Source organism: Synchiropus splendidus, chromosome 18 (genome assembly GCF_027744825.2).
Source record: "Synchiropus splendidus isolate RoL2022-P1 chromosome 18, RoL_Sspl_1.0, whole genome shotgun sequence".
NCBI lineage: Eukaryota > Metazoa > Chordata > Actinopteri > Syngnathiformes > Callionymidae > Synchiropus > Synchiropus splendidus.
The window spans coordinates 10,233,946-10,248,953 of NC_071351.1; the positions used below are offsets into that span (position 1 = coordinate 10,233,946).

A 15,008-nucleotide genomic window follows, 5' to 3' on the forward strand; every position below is an offset into this window, starting at 1 on the left:
TCACCTCTAAAACAATCTACTTTCAGAGTAACATCACATTAAAATCGATGTTTTGGTTCTGAGCTCGTGTTGCTGACATCATGAGTGATACACAGAGACACTTGGGTGGTCCTCAGAAACACTGATGCAGCATCTGAGGGGAGGGCTGGTCTAACAAGTGTTGTCACTTTTGACTTGGAGTGTTTGCTGTTTGGAAGTTCGTCCTCAGTGCAGGTCAACGGGTGAGTGACCCCTAGAAGTCTTCTATCCTCTTTTTGCGCCTTCATTTCACCAGTGTAATGTGTCTAATGAATCTGTAACTTATTGAATTGAAATGGAATTTTATGTGTTTCCAACTAGTTCTATGTTTATTCATTTATTTACGCAGTAAATTCTGAGCTGGACTTGAGAACTACAACCAGAAATCAAAAGGTTTCATTTTAAATAATAGAATAAATTGACAGTAATATAGGGCGAGATGATTATCTGACCTACTTTTGTTTACCTTGGCAGAAAGACTGAAAGATAAAACCACAATAGAGGGTTTCAGAATGGACTTATATGTTGCTATCAGCTGATCAGCATAACAGAAAGGTCGCGTCAGGTTTATGAACTTGGACGTAAAAATTGATATGGAAAACATAACATAATAATCCTGACACAGCTAACACCGAACCTGTGGTTTGGTTGCTGGTCTGGAGGGAATTATTTAATATCAGATTCAGATGATGACGTTCATTTCCCAGAACTGGACCTGCTGTGGTGCGCAGATAAGCAGCCGCACCCTGAAGTCGTGGCCCGCCTCCCTGTGTTGATGCGAGGCTCCCTTTATACTCTTATCTGCATATGACCCGAAGATAAACCACTTTTCAAGTCAAAAGTGGAGAAAGTTTTAAATTTAGCTGAACTTAAAAAAAATATTTCTTTGTCGTTTTAGGTAGTAAGACACCAGCAGATGTAAACAGCCGGGCTGGTCTTGGTTCCTGAAATTTTTGGGGCGTTGTTTGCAGCGAAAAAACAAACAAAAAAACACTGAATTGTCAATGAGCATCCCACCTCTGACACCAATTTAGAATCTTGATCCAGTGCAGGAGAGACATTTGTCTGCTTTCTGCTCTTATTCCAGAATAGCTTGAGCGTCATGGCTGCCTTCCTTCACCACTGCCCCTTCCTTAAGTCGGCCACCAAGCCAGCTCTGAGGAGAACAGGCGCTTCTCTGATGTCTCTAGCCGATCAATGTCCAATCATCGCTCGCCAGATCAGCATCGGCGGCGCCTCCTCTCTGCAGGCTCAGCTGGACGACTCCACCATCGACGGCCCCAAAGGGGCCACAATGGACCAGAGGAGGAGCTTCGCCCAGACGGCGACACAGGTGGCCGTGACGGCATCCAAAGGCTGTCCGTTTGTCAGCTCTCAGATCGGGGTGGTGGAGGCCAGCCGTGAAGTTCAGGAGGATGTGCAAGGAGGTGATGAGATCGGGACATAATCCGACTGGACGGCGACGTTGGAATGATGAGTTTGATTTTGTCCTCAGGTGTCATGTCGTCTCTGCTGAAAGGACTGAAGCAGTCCATTCTTCCGAGTCTGGTCCCGGCCAGCCCCGTCACCCACCTGCTCAAAGACAACATGGGTGCGTTACAGCCAGTGTCGCCATCTTTGCTTTATCAAACATGTTGCCATGAAACCTCTCTTCTGTGCAGTTGGCCCCAGCTACGACTACGACCGCTTCTTCGTCGAGAAAATCGCTGAGAAAAAGATGGATCACACCTACCGAGTCTTCAAGACGGTCAACCGCTACGCTGGAAAGTTCCCTTTTGCTGAGGACTACTCCGTCTCTGAGCGTGAGGGCAGTCAAGTGTCTGTGTGGTGCAGCAACGACTATCTGGGGATGAGCAGACACCCGCGGGTCCTCGACGCCGTCAGGTACCCTCCAGCGAAACCAGAACTTCAGCCCAGAAATGGCTCTGAGGTTTCTTCTTCTGTGGTGTTCTCCAGCGAGGCCCTCAGCAGACACGGTGCAGGAGCCGGAGGCACCAGGAACATCTCCGGCACCAGTAACTACCACGTGTCCCTGGAGAAAGAGTTGGCTCAGCTGCACCAGAAAGACGCTGCTCTGGTTTTCTCTTCCTGCTACGTAGCTAATGACTCCACTCTGTTCACCCTGGCTAAGATGCTGCCAGGTAAGCTTTCCTTCTTCAATAAGAAGAAACAGTGAAACAGTGCCCTTCTTTTCAAACAGGATGTGAGATCTACTCTGACGCGGGGAACCACGCGTCTATGATCCAAGGAATCAGGAACAGCGGCGCCAAGCGCTTCATTTTCCGCCACAATGACAGCAGGCATCTGGAGGAGCTGCTGCAGCGCTCCGACCCCAAGACACCCAAAATTGTGGCGTTCGAGACAGTGCACTCCATGGACGGTAGATTTCCCTAACACTTGTGTCAAAATAGAAATGACTAGCATCAGCCTTTCCATATTCTAACCACGCCTATTCTTTTGAAGGCGGCATCTGTCCTCTGGAGGAGATGTGCGATGTTGCACACCGCTACGGGGCTCTGACCTTTGTGGATGAAGTTCACGCCGTCGGCCTGTACGGCACCCACGGAGCCGGCGTGGGCGAGAGAGACAATGTCATGCACAAAATTGACATTGTCTCAGGCACTCTGGGTGAGACTGCACTCCTTATATGGCTCCTGTCCTGGAAAAAGAGGGTCACGAACTGCCCCGCACAAACTGTCACGAGCTAACTTTTAAAAAAATTGTCTTGCTGATCAAACCAGATGAGAGATGAGCACTCCCTTCAGGGACGGTGAGGGGTTTTATCAGCTGGATGTCAGATCCACTGCCACTCTGGCCGCCGTGATAAAAGAATCATCGCAGTGTCAGTGCCAACTTCAAGGCTCGCTGTGAAGCTTCCCTGTCAGCGGTGCTGAAGATCAAACACGCGCTTGTTCAGTCAACTTGGAACTGAGTTGAAATCCAAAGAGAAAGTCATGAAATGGAATGTGCATTTTTTGCTAGGAAAAGCATTCGGTTGTGTGGGAGGCTACATCGCCAGCAGCGCCGCCCTGGTGGACACGGTGCGCTCCTTCGCGGCGGGCTTCATCTTCACCACCGCCCTGCCTCCCATGGTGCTAGCTGGGGCTCTGGAGTCAGTTCGGGTCCTGAAGAGCCCTGAAGGTCAGATGCTCCGCCGCGCTCACCAGAGGAATGTCAAGCACATGCGGCAGCTGCTGATGGACAAAGGCCTGCCGGTGGTCAACTGCCCCAGTCACATCATACCCATACGGGTGAGACCACGGCGTCGCGCCTGATGTAGACTCAAAAATATATATATTTTTAAATAAATAAATACATGCCCGATGGAGCTAAGATAGCAGCGCTGTTGCCATAGCAACCTGGACTTCAAATTTAAATAATGCTGCTCCAGATTTCAGTTGCTGAACTTTATGAGGAAAATGTGTGAGGACGGTAGGAGACGTGGCTCATGAGTCCTTGCTGCAGGTGGGGAACGCTGAGATGAACACCAAGGTGTGCGACATCATGCTGGAGAGACACAACATCTACGTCCAGGCCATCAACTACCCCACCGTGCCTCGCGGCGAGGAGCTGCTGCGCCTAGCGCCCTCCCCTCACCACAAGCCTGCCATGATGGAGTACTTTGTGGGTAGGTGCTCCGCCCTGCCCTCGGCCCAAACTCTGTCCCACTGACATGGCGCCTCGCCTTTCACTCGACAGAGAAACTGGTGGACGTGTGGCAGGAAGTGGGGCTGGAGCTCAGCACGCCGGCGACAGCCTCCTGCACCTTCTGCGACCGCCCGCTGCACTTTGACCTCATGAGTGAGTGGGAGAAGTCCTACTTTGGCAACATGGAACCCCAGTACATCACTGTGCTCGCCTAAGAACAGGCTACAGCCTGTCTATTGAAACACATTAACCTTCAACTTGTAGAGATAGAACTGCTCTGTACTCAGTGCTATTTTAAATTGTGTGAAACTGCGTCGATCCTGCACACTGGGCACTTTCCTCGAGGGCATGTAACAAGTGTGTGCTGTGGTTTGCATTAGAAGTTCACCTCTGCTATGGTGTGGAACCGCTCTGATCTGGTACTTGCCTGAAACAGAGCTACACAACATCAAGTAGGTGGCCATAAAGTCAATAACAATATCTATTCTTCTATTTCTCTGCTGAGACTGTATGAGCTGCTGCAGTTGACATTTATTATTAGAAAAATAAACACAATTAAAATTTATTTCTGTTCATTAAAAAAATAACCGCTAACATTCACTATGGAAAAAAGTTGGGTGGTTTGTCCACTGAATCATTGCCATTTTAGTTCCTCTCTATTTTCACTCAGGTGATAGGCGCATATGAAAACTAGCTAGCTAGACTACATTCCTGCTAGTTGACATTGCAGGGACTGGCCACCTCCCGTTTGACCTTGGCCCTCAGCCTACGAAGGTCAACATTAGTGACATCCATAACCAGTCCACACTCGATCAGAGTCCACGCTGTGCTCAGCTGCTGCTCCCCGTACTGCTGCAGCGCCCCCCTCAGGAAGCACTCTGCCAGTCTCGCCCTCCCCAGACCCGCCTCCACGCACTGCAGGGTCCGCTCCCTGTGCAGGTCCAGGGCCCGGCGGAAATCCTCCAGAGCTGGACCCTCTCTGGAGCACATGATGAAGCTATGGCCTCGGCGGCACAGATCCTCCACCAACTCCTCGGAAGACTCGGAGCCCGTGTGCTTCTGGATGACCCGATCCAGGTCAGCGACGGCTCGCTGGTGTAAACCCAGCTGCGCGAGGCAGAGCGACCGCTGACGGACGTACTGGAGTCTGTGACTGCTGACTGCTTCGAGTGCAACGGTCAGGAGGGGGAGTGCATGATCCCAGCGCCCACGGGACGAAAGCTCACTGGCCTCCTGAGCTGCTGCCTGCTCACATCACAAAATATTGTTCAAAATACATTCACAATGGAAACTTCGCAACTCACTGCTCACTGTGTCAGTACATGAATATACCTGAGCCAGGTGTTTCTGCTGAGTAAGAGGAACCAGTTTGAGGGTGAATTCCAGACATCCTGGATCTTTCTCAGCCAGCTTGCTGAGTCGGCACGCCGCGCTGCAGAAGTTCTGCTGCCATGCCTCCACCACACCCACCCGACCCTGGGCCCCCGCATCTCTTGGCTCCTGCCCAAACACCTGGCTCAGATGAGCAGCGGCAGGCTTGACCTCACCTGGAGAAGAGCACAGCGAGCGGTGGTCATATGATTAAACCCTCCGATTTGGTCTCACCTCTGGCCAGCAAGACGTCGATGCAGACAAGATGCCATCTGGGATCTCTGGGGTCAGTCCTCACCAGAGCTTTACTGATTTTTAAAGTGTTTCTGAGGAGCTGCTCTGGAGCTGCGGGAGGCTGAGGACACACACTGTCCGTCAGAGTTGTCCTGCAGTGCTGGTGCAGCCAGTCGCAGAGCAGCTGCCGTGCTCGCTCTTTGAGGGACAAGATGTCTTCAGTGACCACGTCAGGGTTGATCTGGAGAGCCAGCAGTATATCGCTGGTGCATTCCTGCAAGAAGAATCCACATTTCATTCTACTCATGAGGCCGCCAAGAGTTACTTTGCCATCTAGAAATGTCCTCCCATACCTTCTGCTGGTTCAGCATCAGGTAGGTGAAACCCCTCCCACAAAGGGCCTTGATGTGTTTTGGGTTCTCCTTGAGAATGGCGTTGAAGTCAAACACAGCGATCTTCCGTTGACCCAACAGGACGTAGCACCGCGCTCTCTCCAGCAAAGAGTCTGCCGCGTCACCGCCTTAAAAAAACAGGGCATCAAGCCAGGGGCGTGGCAAAAGGCATCCTGAAGCTGGAGTCACCTGACACAATGATGGCGATGGAGAGGTAGGCCACAGCCTCCCTGACGGCGCTCTCATCTCTGGTGGCCTCCAGGATGCGTTTGGCTGCAGAGTGGCAGTGGACCTTTAGAAGTGAGCAATCCTTCGGCTGCGCAACTGCCAGCAGAGGGCGCAAGCAACTGGTGTCGCCACACTGGATGAGCTTCTTCAGGAGCTGCAGGTTGAAATGAACTTCACTGTTGACATGTAAACAACATTTGCCAGCGGCAGATTGACTGATAAAATTAGACCATTTTGTTCTCAAGTGACGGGTCAAATACTCACTTGGACTATAGAGACTTTTAGAGGGAGAAAAAGTCACACCACTGAATGGTTTCAAGAACATTTTTGAGGTAATCTGGTGGTCCATCAGAGGACTAGTACCTGATTGGTGTCGTAGAGGAAGCCCCTGTGGAGTTGGAGAATGGCGAGGCGAGCTAAAATCGGGGCCCTTGGGCTGGAAGGACTTATCGACAGCAGCAGTCTGTACGCCTCCTCCACACGGCCAAGCTGATACAAGGCATCTGCAGCAAGGATCTGAGGTCCATCAGCACTTGGCTGGAGGTCCATCAGCAGCGCCGCCAGGGCGTGGACACCGGCCGGAGTTCTGAAAGGAAGTAGACGTCAGTTTCATGGAGAAACCACAGGATGTTACCATACTTCTCTTTGTGCTGGTCTCTTCTGGGTTGGTGGTCCACCTCAGTCTGGTTGGCTTCTCTGTTCGATGAGGATGCATGGTCTTCTTCCAGCATGACTCGCCCCTGCTCCAGCAGCACGGTAAAAAGAAGTCCCCGGGAGTTCCACGGCACCAGGCAGCGGACCGTCAGTGCCGTCTCCTGAGGTTGCAGCCTGCTTGCCGTCATGTAGTCCAGCGCAGTTAGGTAGCTGAAGCTGTCCATCATGCGGAGAAGCCCCCGGCCACAGAGTGCCCGCACACAGCTGGATGGGTGTGGGGTGTTGTGCTCGATCACAGCCTGGAAGTCCTCCAGTGCTCCCTTAGGGTCGTCTGTGAGGAGCCGAGCATATCCACGGAGAACCTGCACTGTGTTCTGGTAGCTCTGCTGACCTTTGGCAGCAGCCAGCTGGCTGCAGACTGAAAGCGCTTCTTTGTGCTCCCCTCTGAGAAGAAGACATTCAGCCAGTAGCACACGAAGCTCCCTTCCTCCTCCGTCCGCCTCTAAATGGCACATAGTTCGTAAGAGAGTGATGACAGGGTCCAAGAGCTCCACACCTTCCGTGGACCTCAAGTCAGAACGCAGGAGAACCTTCTCCCTGAAGCTAGAGAGACCTCTCTCTGCCTGCTGTCGGAGATGGCTGCGAGACATCGTTCCTGTTCCCAGATCTGTGAAGAGCTTTTGGAAGTGAAGTCTGGCACAAGCAGGGTGGGTCTCGAACGCCTCACCCAAACTCCTGCACGCCTCTGGAACCTGTCCACCTGCTGAGAAGTACGCCGCCGCCAGACCTGTTAAAAGCCGCGCTCTTCTCTCCGGTGCCTCTTTAGTAGAGTCACGTTTCTCCGAAAGGATGGTAAGATACGCGTCGGCACTTTCCCCGAATCTGCCGGCCCCGAACAAATGTGACGCATGGAGTTCCAGCACTTCAGCGTTTCCTGGTAAGAGCTCCAGCAACAGCGCGATCGTGTCGGAAGCATGGTCCTCGCTCAGGCTCGTCTTGCTCTCATCAGAGATCTGCTCCGTGAATGTTCTCAGGATCCTGTCCAAGTGCGCTGACTGCCTGCGTCTCACCAGTCTGACCATTTCTGATTTGTTCCTGTGGTAGACACTCAGGTAAAGCTTCAGGCCCTGCTCAGGGTCTGAGAACAACCTGGCCAGAGCACGCGTGACCTCCAGCAGGAGGCGAGAGGAACCGTCCGGATGAGGGCTCCTCTTTCCTTCCAGCAGTGCGCTGCAGCGCGAGAAGATCTCCTCGCAGCTGTGACCTCCACTAAGAAGAGACTCCATCTTGAAAATGGTGGCTGACAGATTATTGGGACAAACCGTGGAGAGGAAGACCGCCAGCAGACCTTTGTTCAGACCCTCCACCGGTGGCCTGTCTTTACCGTCCAGCCAGTCTTCCAGCGTAGCAGTCACAGCGTCCAGAGCGGAGCTGTCCAACTTCCTCATGTGGGCCACGGTGGAGGAGACGTGGGTGCTGAAGGCAGACATGTAGAAGGAGGTGGCCCTGCCCAGCTCTCCGGCAGCCAAGAACTTGTCTCCTTCCTCACAGAGCGCGGACACGTTGAGCGGTCGAACCACAGCTGTCGTCATCTTCTCGGTGGCAGGTATCACCCTGGTGACGTCATCTTTGTTTGGGGCCAGATCAGTAAATAAGCAAGAGTGATAAGAGTTTTGAAATATTTAAGATACACCCACAGATGCGAGACTACATGTCTGATAATATTTCCGAATAGTCTACATGGACATGACGTGGCCGTCGCCTTCTGACGTGGTTGGCCTGGATCAATATGGGCGTTGAGCAGGTACGTCTCACTGGAATTTTTCGCGTTTACTTCTGCAGCTTAGTCACGGGGGTGGGGAGAACACCGTCTGGAGTTTAACACCTGACGTCACCGGTCAACAGTTATCACGATCTTGACTCGCGGAAAACCTGAGGTGCATCCAGACCTCGTGGGCCTCTTTGATCGTTCGTTCCGACCACAGCTATTCTGACACGGTGTTCGTAAATAGAGAAGCGACTCACCGGATGATGCTACTGAGGCGCCATGCAGGAACCCTGGTTTGGAAGCTCGACAACTGCAGACAGAAGCGCCCCAACACGGCTCTGAAAATAGAACTGTAAAAACAGATGGGTGAAATTCTGGGTTTTAATATGTTAGCAGGTCGATATCGGGGAGAAAGAGCGGCGGTTTGTCCCGAACAAAGCGGGTTCTGGCTGCCGTCGCAGGGGCGCTGATCCGGTTGCTATTGGAAACCACAAACTATGTGACAGGAAGACGAACAAGTTTCACGGCGACAGCAGATACAAACGTGCAGACAAGCACCAACAAAAGAAAAACAGTCGTAAAAAGTAGTCTAGAATTATTTACTCATGCTCAGACCCAAATACAAACACATCTAAATACAAATATAGATCTATTATAGTGTGTTTTACACCAAACGTTTACAGATTACAGCTTTATTTACCATCAAAAACATATACAAATGGAAGCCTTGGTGCAGAGGCTCAAGTAATTGACATAGCCTGACAATACAAAGCAAAAATGCACCTTCTTCTGCCGCTTATCCGGGATCGGGTCGCGGAGGCAGCATTCAGAGCAAGGAAGCCCAAACTTCCCGGCCCGCACAAACCTCCTCCAGCTCTTCCCGGGGGATCCCGAGGCATTCCCAGGCCAGACCGGAGACATAATCTCTCCAGCGAGTCCTGGGTCTTCCTCGGGGTCTCCTCCTGGTAAGACATGCCCGGAACACCTCCCCAGGGAGGCGTCCAGGGGGCATCCGGATCAGATGCCCGAGCCACCTCAGCTGGTTCCTCTCGATGTGACCTTGGCCCTCAGCCTACGAAGGTCAACATTAGTGACGTCCATAACCAGTCCACACTCGATCAGAGTCCACGCTGTGTCTCCAAGGGTGCGCCCAGCCACCCTGCAGGTGACATCCAGAGGCTGGCATTTTTACTAACATCTTTTCCTGGACACATTGCAATGCAGTGAAATCCAGAGTAGGATCAAAATTCCTTCTAGATGTGAGTCATTTCTGACAGATGCTGAGCTCACCGAACCTTGAGACTAAACCACAAGAGGAAGCCAGCAGTGATGATGGACTTGGGCTGAGAAAAAAACCAAATGTCTGAGTGTGACGTGTTGGGGTTTTCACGCTGTCTCACGGTGTAGTGAAAAGTGTTTACACTCACAGCCAAAACCATATTTTAAAAGGTTTTACCTCCACCTTTGATGGCGACATATTGTTTTCAACTCAAACGTGGAATTAAAATGCTCTGAGTTAATGTTCACGAAGGTGGAGGTTGTTTGTGTGAGGTCATTAATGAGATATTTGTCCTTTTACATTAAAAAAACTGTTTATTTCAGTCATGGAAAGAAACTGTGAACAACCAAAAATAATAATATATACATTATTATACATCACTTCCTGGATTTTGGGCAGGATTTTAAAGCAAAAAAATGGTCTTAACAGAAAATATAAATAGGGATTTGATGCTGCAGAAAACGTCTGAGGATTCAGACTGAGGTCCCGGTGTTCAAGTGCTGAAGAAGGAGACGGGTGAGGTCCGCTGTCTTAACAAATGGTCTGAGGTTCTGTCGGTATGTTGGTCCAGTGGGTGCTCTTCAGGCTCTCCCTCAACATTTCGGCACAGCTGGCCAGGTTCATGCAGTGCAAGACGGAGAAGACCTCCTCGATTTTGGAGGACGATCTTTCATTCCAAATCTTGAGCATCTGGTACTGCTTCTCCATGTAGTCCAGGCCCAAGCCTGCCTCCACCTCCACGCGGTCCATCTGCTGGTCCGTCACCGACAGCAGGCGCAGGAACTCCTTCCACCGGCGCAGAGGAACCTCTTTAATGATGTCATAGAGGACCTTTGGTGGCAGTTTCTCCAATGACGCCTGGTCTCTGGACACTAAGAAAAGAGATAAATGAAATGAAACTTAGCAAGATGCAGCAAGTGTCTGCATTTTTTTCTGCAAAACCACACGAAGATAAGCAACGTACGAGTTCTTCTGCTGCTTCGTCTGTTGGGTTTAAAGGTCATCAAGATTAAGAATGAGAGCAGACCGATGACAAACAAGGTTTAAAAAAAATCTAGTTTTATATTCAAAAGATGCATGACTGAACCCTGTTTTGTTAAAAGAAATGTCACTCAAATAAGAGAATATTATGTTGTCACCGGATGCTTTCAGATCATTTCTCTCAAAATAAATCGAAAACCTAATTCTACATTTTGGAAATATACTATTCATGGCTCACATTATTCTCTTATAAATATTAATTTAGAATATTTAAAGAATATATTTGCTGTATTTTTATCCATTAAAAGTTGAAAATTTGAAAAGGACTAGCATCATAAGCAGATAGAAAAACTAATATTTTGGTGAGTGAGCTGTGGAACCATTTGAATAAATCCATCTTTTTACATGTTTTAGATCAAGGTTTGCAGTGACAGAGAGGTGATCTCACTTTTGGGCTCACTGGCAGGAGCGTCTGGGACTGGATCTTGGGGGCTCAGTGTCATCATGGGAGATGTTTCAGACAGCGTCAGCACCTTGACAGGAAAACCAAGTCTGAGGTCAGTGCAGCCCACAAATATGATTCTGAAATTCTTGTGAAAAGAGAGTGTACCAGTGTGTTCGCAGAGTTGCTTGGAAGACTGTGGGGGCCTGTAACGAAAAGCGCTATCACGTCATTTCCTGCTGAAAGTTGCGAGAATGCAGGATGCTCTTGTCTGTTCACATGTTGCTACCCACATGCAAGTTCAGGACCCCATTAATATGCAGTCTTTCATCCTCAAAACGTGTCACTTCAACAATGAAATTCATCCGGTTTGTTTGTTTTTGTTGTTGTTGTTTTTCCATTTGGAATGACTGTAGTGTGGCCCTCTAGTGGTCAGACCAAAACAACAATTACCGTTTGGATTGTATGTATGTATATATATATATATATATATATATATATATATATATATATATATATATATATATATATATATATATATATATATATATATATATATATATATATATATGGTATTCATTTTCTTTCATTGTGCATATGTTTTGCGTTAGTCAAACTGAAATAACATACCATCATCAAATAACCTCTTATCAGCTGATAATATCATGGGGTAATGACACTTTTTCCTGTTTCATACAGCACTGTGAAACTATTTTTAATCTCAATCAATCGCACTGAAGCTCAGGTAACTCACTATTGATGACAAATCAACACCAGCGCGGCCAGAATAACCTATTTTGAAGAACCTCAGAGGCCCTGAAGAGGCTCAGAAACACATCTTCAGCATGAATGGCTCCACTGGTGTCGATAAACTCTTCCTTTAAGATGGATTTAAAACACAAAATCGAGATTTAACTCAGCTTCAGAGCGATTAATTGAGATAATCAGCCGCAGTTTTCATGCTTAAGTGGCAAAAATTCAGTTTAATCTTTCACTTGTTTTCTTCCATCCTTCTGTCTTCTGGCCCCAAACTTTGCACCTGAGGCGCCTCATCGAGATGCTCTGGCTTAATAGGTGTGAAATGGAGAGGCTTCCTGTTGAACCTTCCGTGACGTCATCTTGACAAAGGTCGACATTAACGGTGGAAAGCATCTGTATCCAAAAACTGTTACCGTATGTTTCCTCGCTGGGCGAAATAACACTCTGTTTCACACACCAGGTCCGCAAATTGAACCGCAGGCCAAAGAAGTAGATGGTGCACAGCAGAAAGCCATAGAGCGCCAACACTGACGTCAGCATCACGACCCATGCCCAGTGACCTGAAAGACACGAGTCAGAGTCCGGTCTGCACCCTGGCATCCCAAAATCAATCGGCAGATGATCAGTGTGTGGGTGTGTAACCATTGCACTGACCAGCAGGGTTTCCAGCTGGGGTGGCTGACACAACTGAAGGCTCCAGTGAGGGTGTTTTGCTCACGTTGTTTACTGGGGTTCCTTTGGACACACAACGGCTGCAGACAGAGAGTTAATATTGTCACACTTTTCAGTTCTTAGTAAAACCACAGGCGCTGGAAACACACATTTGCATAAAATAAAGATATGAATCTTTAGTGTGGCCAACTATGGTTTGAAAATATGTAAAAAAACCAAAACATTTCCATTATTCTTGCTCAACTGACGTCAAAACACCAAATGTTTGGAACGCTAAAAATGTATATTAAAAAAGACAGACAGTAATGTATTAAAAAGATTACTTAAATAATACTAGAGAAAATGATCACGCAGAGTTAAAAGTAAAAAAGTAAAGTAAAATATTTGTATGGACAGCCAAGAATATATTATGCAATATTTAGGATCTTTTAACATTAAAAATATAAATATATATATGATTTCTATGGACAAAATTATCAGAGCAAAATTAAATAACTTGAACAATTACGATCCTGTAATACTAAAAACAAAATGTCCAAAAAAGGCACAGAAAGAAGAGACAAATAATCTACTTAAAACAAATAAACACACACTTAACTCACCTCATATTACACTTCCTCCAGCAGTTTGCATTTTTCTCACATTCTGCAGTTGGAAATCAGATTATTCATATGGAAAACAGCTCTGGCGGGTTGAGGTGAATTCATGCTCTACCTTCACATGAGACTCGGCCACACAACCTGCAGTCGACAGCCCCGGACTCATCGTAGAACTCATCCGTGCACTCGCACACCGTGTCACTGGTGGTGTTGCACTTTTGAATCTGTCTCTTGGATCCTGCCAGGTGAACTCTCTTCAGTGCTTCTGCCATTCACCCACGAAAACAGCAAACGCACCTTCACACTTTCTACACCGTTGACATTCTTTGGCCGTGTTTTCGCGGTCTGTGAAAGTGCCCTCTTTACATGCTCTGCACTCGCAAGCTGCTGTCCTTGTAGTAATGCAGTGAGAACCTTGGAAACAGATCAGGAGCATCACCTTTTGCCTCAAGAGTGATCAAACTTTATATCAAGACTCACCAGCATTGCACTGCCATTCACCAGAATTGATAGTCTTTCCACTCTGAGCCAACAGTGACACTAGCAGAAGCACCTGGAACCAAGGAGGTCATGACAGCAAGAGCAGGTGATCGGCTGTTTCTCTGGCTTGGTGATAAAGGTTAGAAATCTAGAAGAAGCATCGTCGCAGGTCCGTAACCAAACATGCAAGTGTCAGTGGGGTGATGACAGGAGGAGGACATTTTGGGTGAAAACATACATGAATTATCATGCAGCTACATCTCACAAAACAGCACCCCTGTGACCAGAAAGCCCAGATTAGATGCTTAAATCTGACTTTTTTGAGGTGTGTGCCTCAGTACTTCAGTGTACTACTGTGTTTTCATCCCCATCGTCAGCAGTGGTTTCCTCTTGTTGCACTGTTTTCCTCCCACAGCCCAACCCCTCTAACATTTTGTCTGCCTCTCACCCTGAATGGCTGGGATAGCCATCAATAGTAGTACTTCAGTAGAGCCTGAACTCAGTCACCAGCTTCTACTCACCGAAGAAAAGCCCATTTTAGGAGATCAGCAAAGACGAGCCGGTGTGGATGTCACAGCCGCGACATGGCGAGTGACAAACGCCTGACTGACACTTTCATTTGAAGTGATTCCTCGCACATTTTCAGGAAGCGACTGTGTGGGCGCAGTTCGGTCTTCAGACAGGAAGTGCCACCAGTTCTTGTCATAACGCATGAAAAACCTCACGTAATGACTACCTTTGTTTTTCACAGAAGGGGCGGGGCCAGAGATGTACTTGATTTAATCGGATCCTTGAAGTGAACCACCAGACTTCTATTCCTGCAGTTTTGATCAGTCCAACTGCAGCACGTTTACATCGTGTTGTTGCAAGCAACGTGGAGCTTGTTGTCGAATCACGCACGAGCTGAAGTGGTGAGGTCAGAGGTGAACAAGCGCAACCCTCTTGAAGTCACAACACCAAATATTTGAAACGAATACATGTAAATAAATAAATAATAAGACAACTATCATGTATTAAAATAATGATTAAGATTATCAATAAACATCCAAAAAACAATATAGGACATTAGCTATGAATGAATACAATTGCAAAGTCACTTTTATAAAAAACAAAATTCTATTTGTATAAATAAATATTTCTGTAACAGAATACAACAAATATTTCCATTGATATCACATTTGAAGAAAAGATGAAATACCAGAAATATATAAATATATATTTTTTTTATAATTAAAACAAAATAAATTATATTCAAATTCTAAGTAGCACTGTTTTTAATGATTTAGTTGCTTTTATAATTGGATTATTCCCATGCTCACTTTAACAATGGTTCTTGTCTTTGAAAAAATACATATTTTAGAATAGCGTGCTTTCAATTCAGATTGTTTTACCCATGTTTTCCAAGATATTCATCATTGATTTATACTGAGAAGCTTTCAATAAAACAGACATAATTTGTCTTTTCCTGCACATTACTTTTGCA

The 15,008-nt window shown here is 47.6% G+C and overlaps 3 protein-coding genes across 3 annotated transcripts; 1 reads left to right on the forward strand and 2 right to left on the reverse strand.

Annotated features, from left to right (window-relative positions):
* The first annotated feature begins 77 nt into the window (after window positions 1–77).
* Window positions 78–4,602, forward strand: alas2 (aminolevulinate, delta-, synthase 2). Its single transcript, XM_053848610.1, has 10 exons — window positions 78–221; window positions 1,106–1,445; window positions 1,514–1,609; window positions 1,680–1,902; window positions 1,975–2,159; window positions 2,219–2,398; window positions 2,482–2,646; window positions 3,001–3,269; window positions 3,484–3,646; window positions 3,718–4,602. The coding sequence occupies exons 2-10, from the start codon at window positions 1,121–1,123 to the stop codon at window positions 3,879–3,881; spliced, it is 1,770 nt and encodes a 589-aa protein (XP_053704585.1). The 5' UTR covers window positions 78–221; window positions 1,106–1,120; the 3' UTR covers window positions 3,882–4,602.
* Window positions 4,381–8,795, reverse strand: ttc34 (tetratricopeptide repeat domain 34). The gene is made up of 8 exons (XM_053849724.1): window positions 8,571–8,795; window positions 6,531–8,172; window positions 6,255–6,477; window positions 5,853–6,045; window positions 5,625–5,791; window positions 5,272–5,545; window positions 4,999–5,213; window positions 4,381–4,911 (listed from the first exon to the last, which is right to left on the reverse strand). Exons 2-8 carry the CDS (start codon window positions 8,135–8,137, stop codon window positions 4,381–4,383), a joined length of 3,210 nt encoding a protein of 1,069 aa, XP_053705699.1. The 5' UTR covers window positions 8,138–8,172; window positions 8,571–8,795.
* A 1,125-nt stretch (window positions 8,796–9,920) lies between these two features.
* Window positions 9,921–14,656, reverse strand: si:ch211-112c15.8 (tumor necrosis factor receptor superfamily member 1A). The gene is made up of 10 exons (XM_053848613.1): window positions 14,047–14,656; window positions 13,526–13,598; window positions 13,343–13,459; window positions 13,161–13,283; window positions 13,049–13,091; window positions 12,429–12,526; window positions 12,188–12,334; window positions 11,184–11,221; window positions 11,022–11,106; window positions 9,921–10,464 (listed from the first exon to the last, which is right to left on the reverse strand). The coding sequence occupies exons 1-10, from the start codon at window positions 14,059–14,061 to the stop codon at window positions 10,124–10,126; spliced, it is 1,080 nt and encodes a 359-aa protein (XP_053704588.1). The 5' UTR covers window positions 14,062–14,656; the 3' UTR covers window positions 9,921–10,123.
* Window positions 14,657–15,008: the final 352 nt, after the last annotated feature.

Excerpts from the sequence above, each read along its gene's own strand:
- alas2 (XM_053848610.1), top strand. The coding sequence starts at position 1,121 with ATGGCTGCCTTCCTTCACCACTGCCCCTTCCTTAAGTCGGCCACCAAG. Across the intron at positions 1,903-1,974 it reads CGGGTCCTCGACGCCGTCAG|CGAGGCCCTCAGCAGACACG; the intron begins GTACCCTCCAGC and ends GGTGTTCTCCAG. Across the intron at positions 3,270-3,483 it reads GTCACATCATACCCATACGG|GTGGGGAACGCTGAGATGAA; the intron begins GTGAGACCACGG and ends TCCTTGCTGCAG.
- si:ch211-112c15.8 (XM_053848613.1), bottom strand. Across the intron at positions 12,335-12,428 it reads CCCAGCTGGAAACCCTGCTG|GTCACTGGGCATGGGTCGTG; the intron begins GTCAGTGCAATG and ends CGTGTCTTTCAG. Across the intron at positions 11,222-12,187 it reads GCCCAGCGAGGAAACATACG|GCCCCCACAGTCTTCCAAGC; the intron begins GTAACAGTTTTT and ends TTTTCGTTACAG.
- ttc34 (XM_053849724.1), bottom strand. The coding sequence starts at position 8,137 with ATGACGACAGCTGTGGTTCGACCGCTCAACGTGTCCGCGCTCTGTGAG. Across the intron at positions 5,792-5,852 it reads CATCGCCATCATTGTGTCAG|GCGGTGACGCGGCAGACTCT; the intron begins GTGACTCCAGCT and ends TGTTTTTTTAAG. Across the intron at positions 4,912-4,998 it reads AGCAGAAACACCTGGCTCAG|GCAGCAGCTCAGGAGGCCAG; the intron begins GTATATTCATGT and ends TGATGTGAGCAG.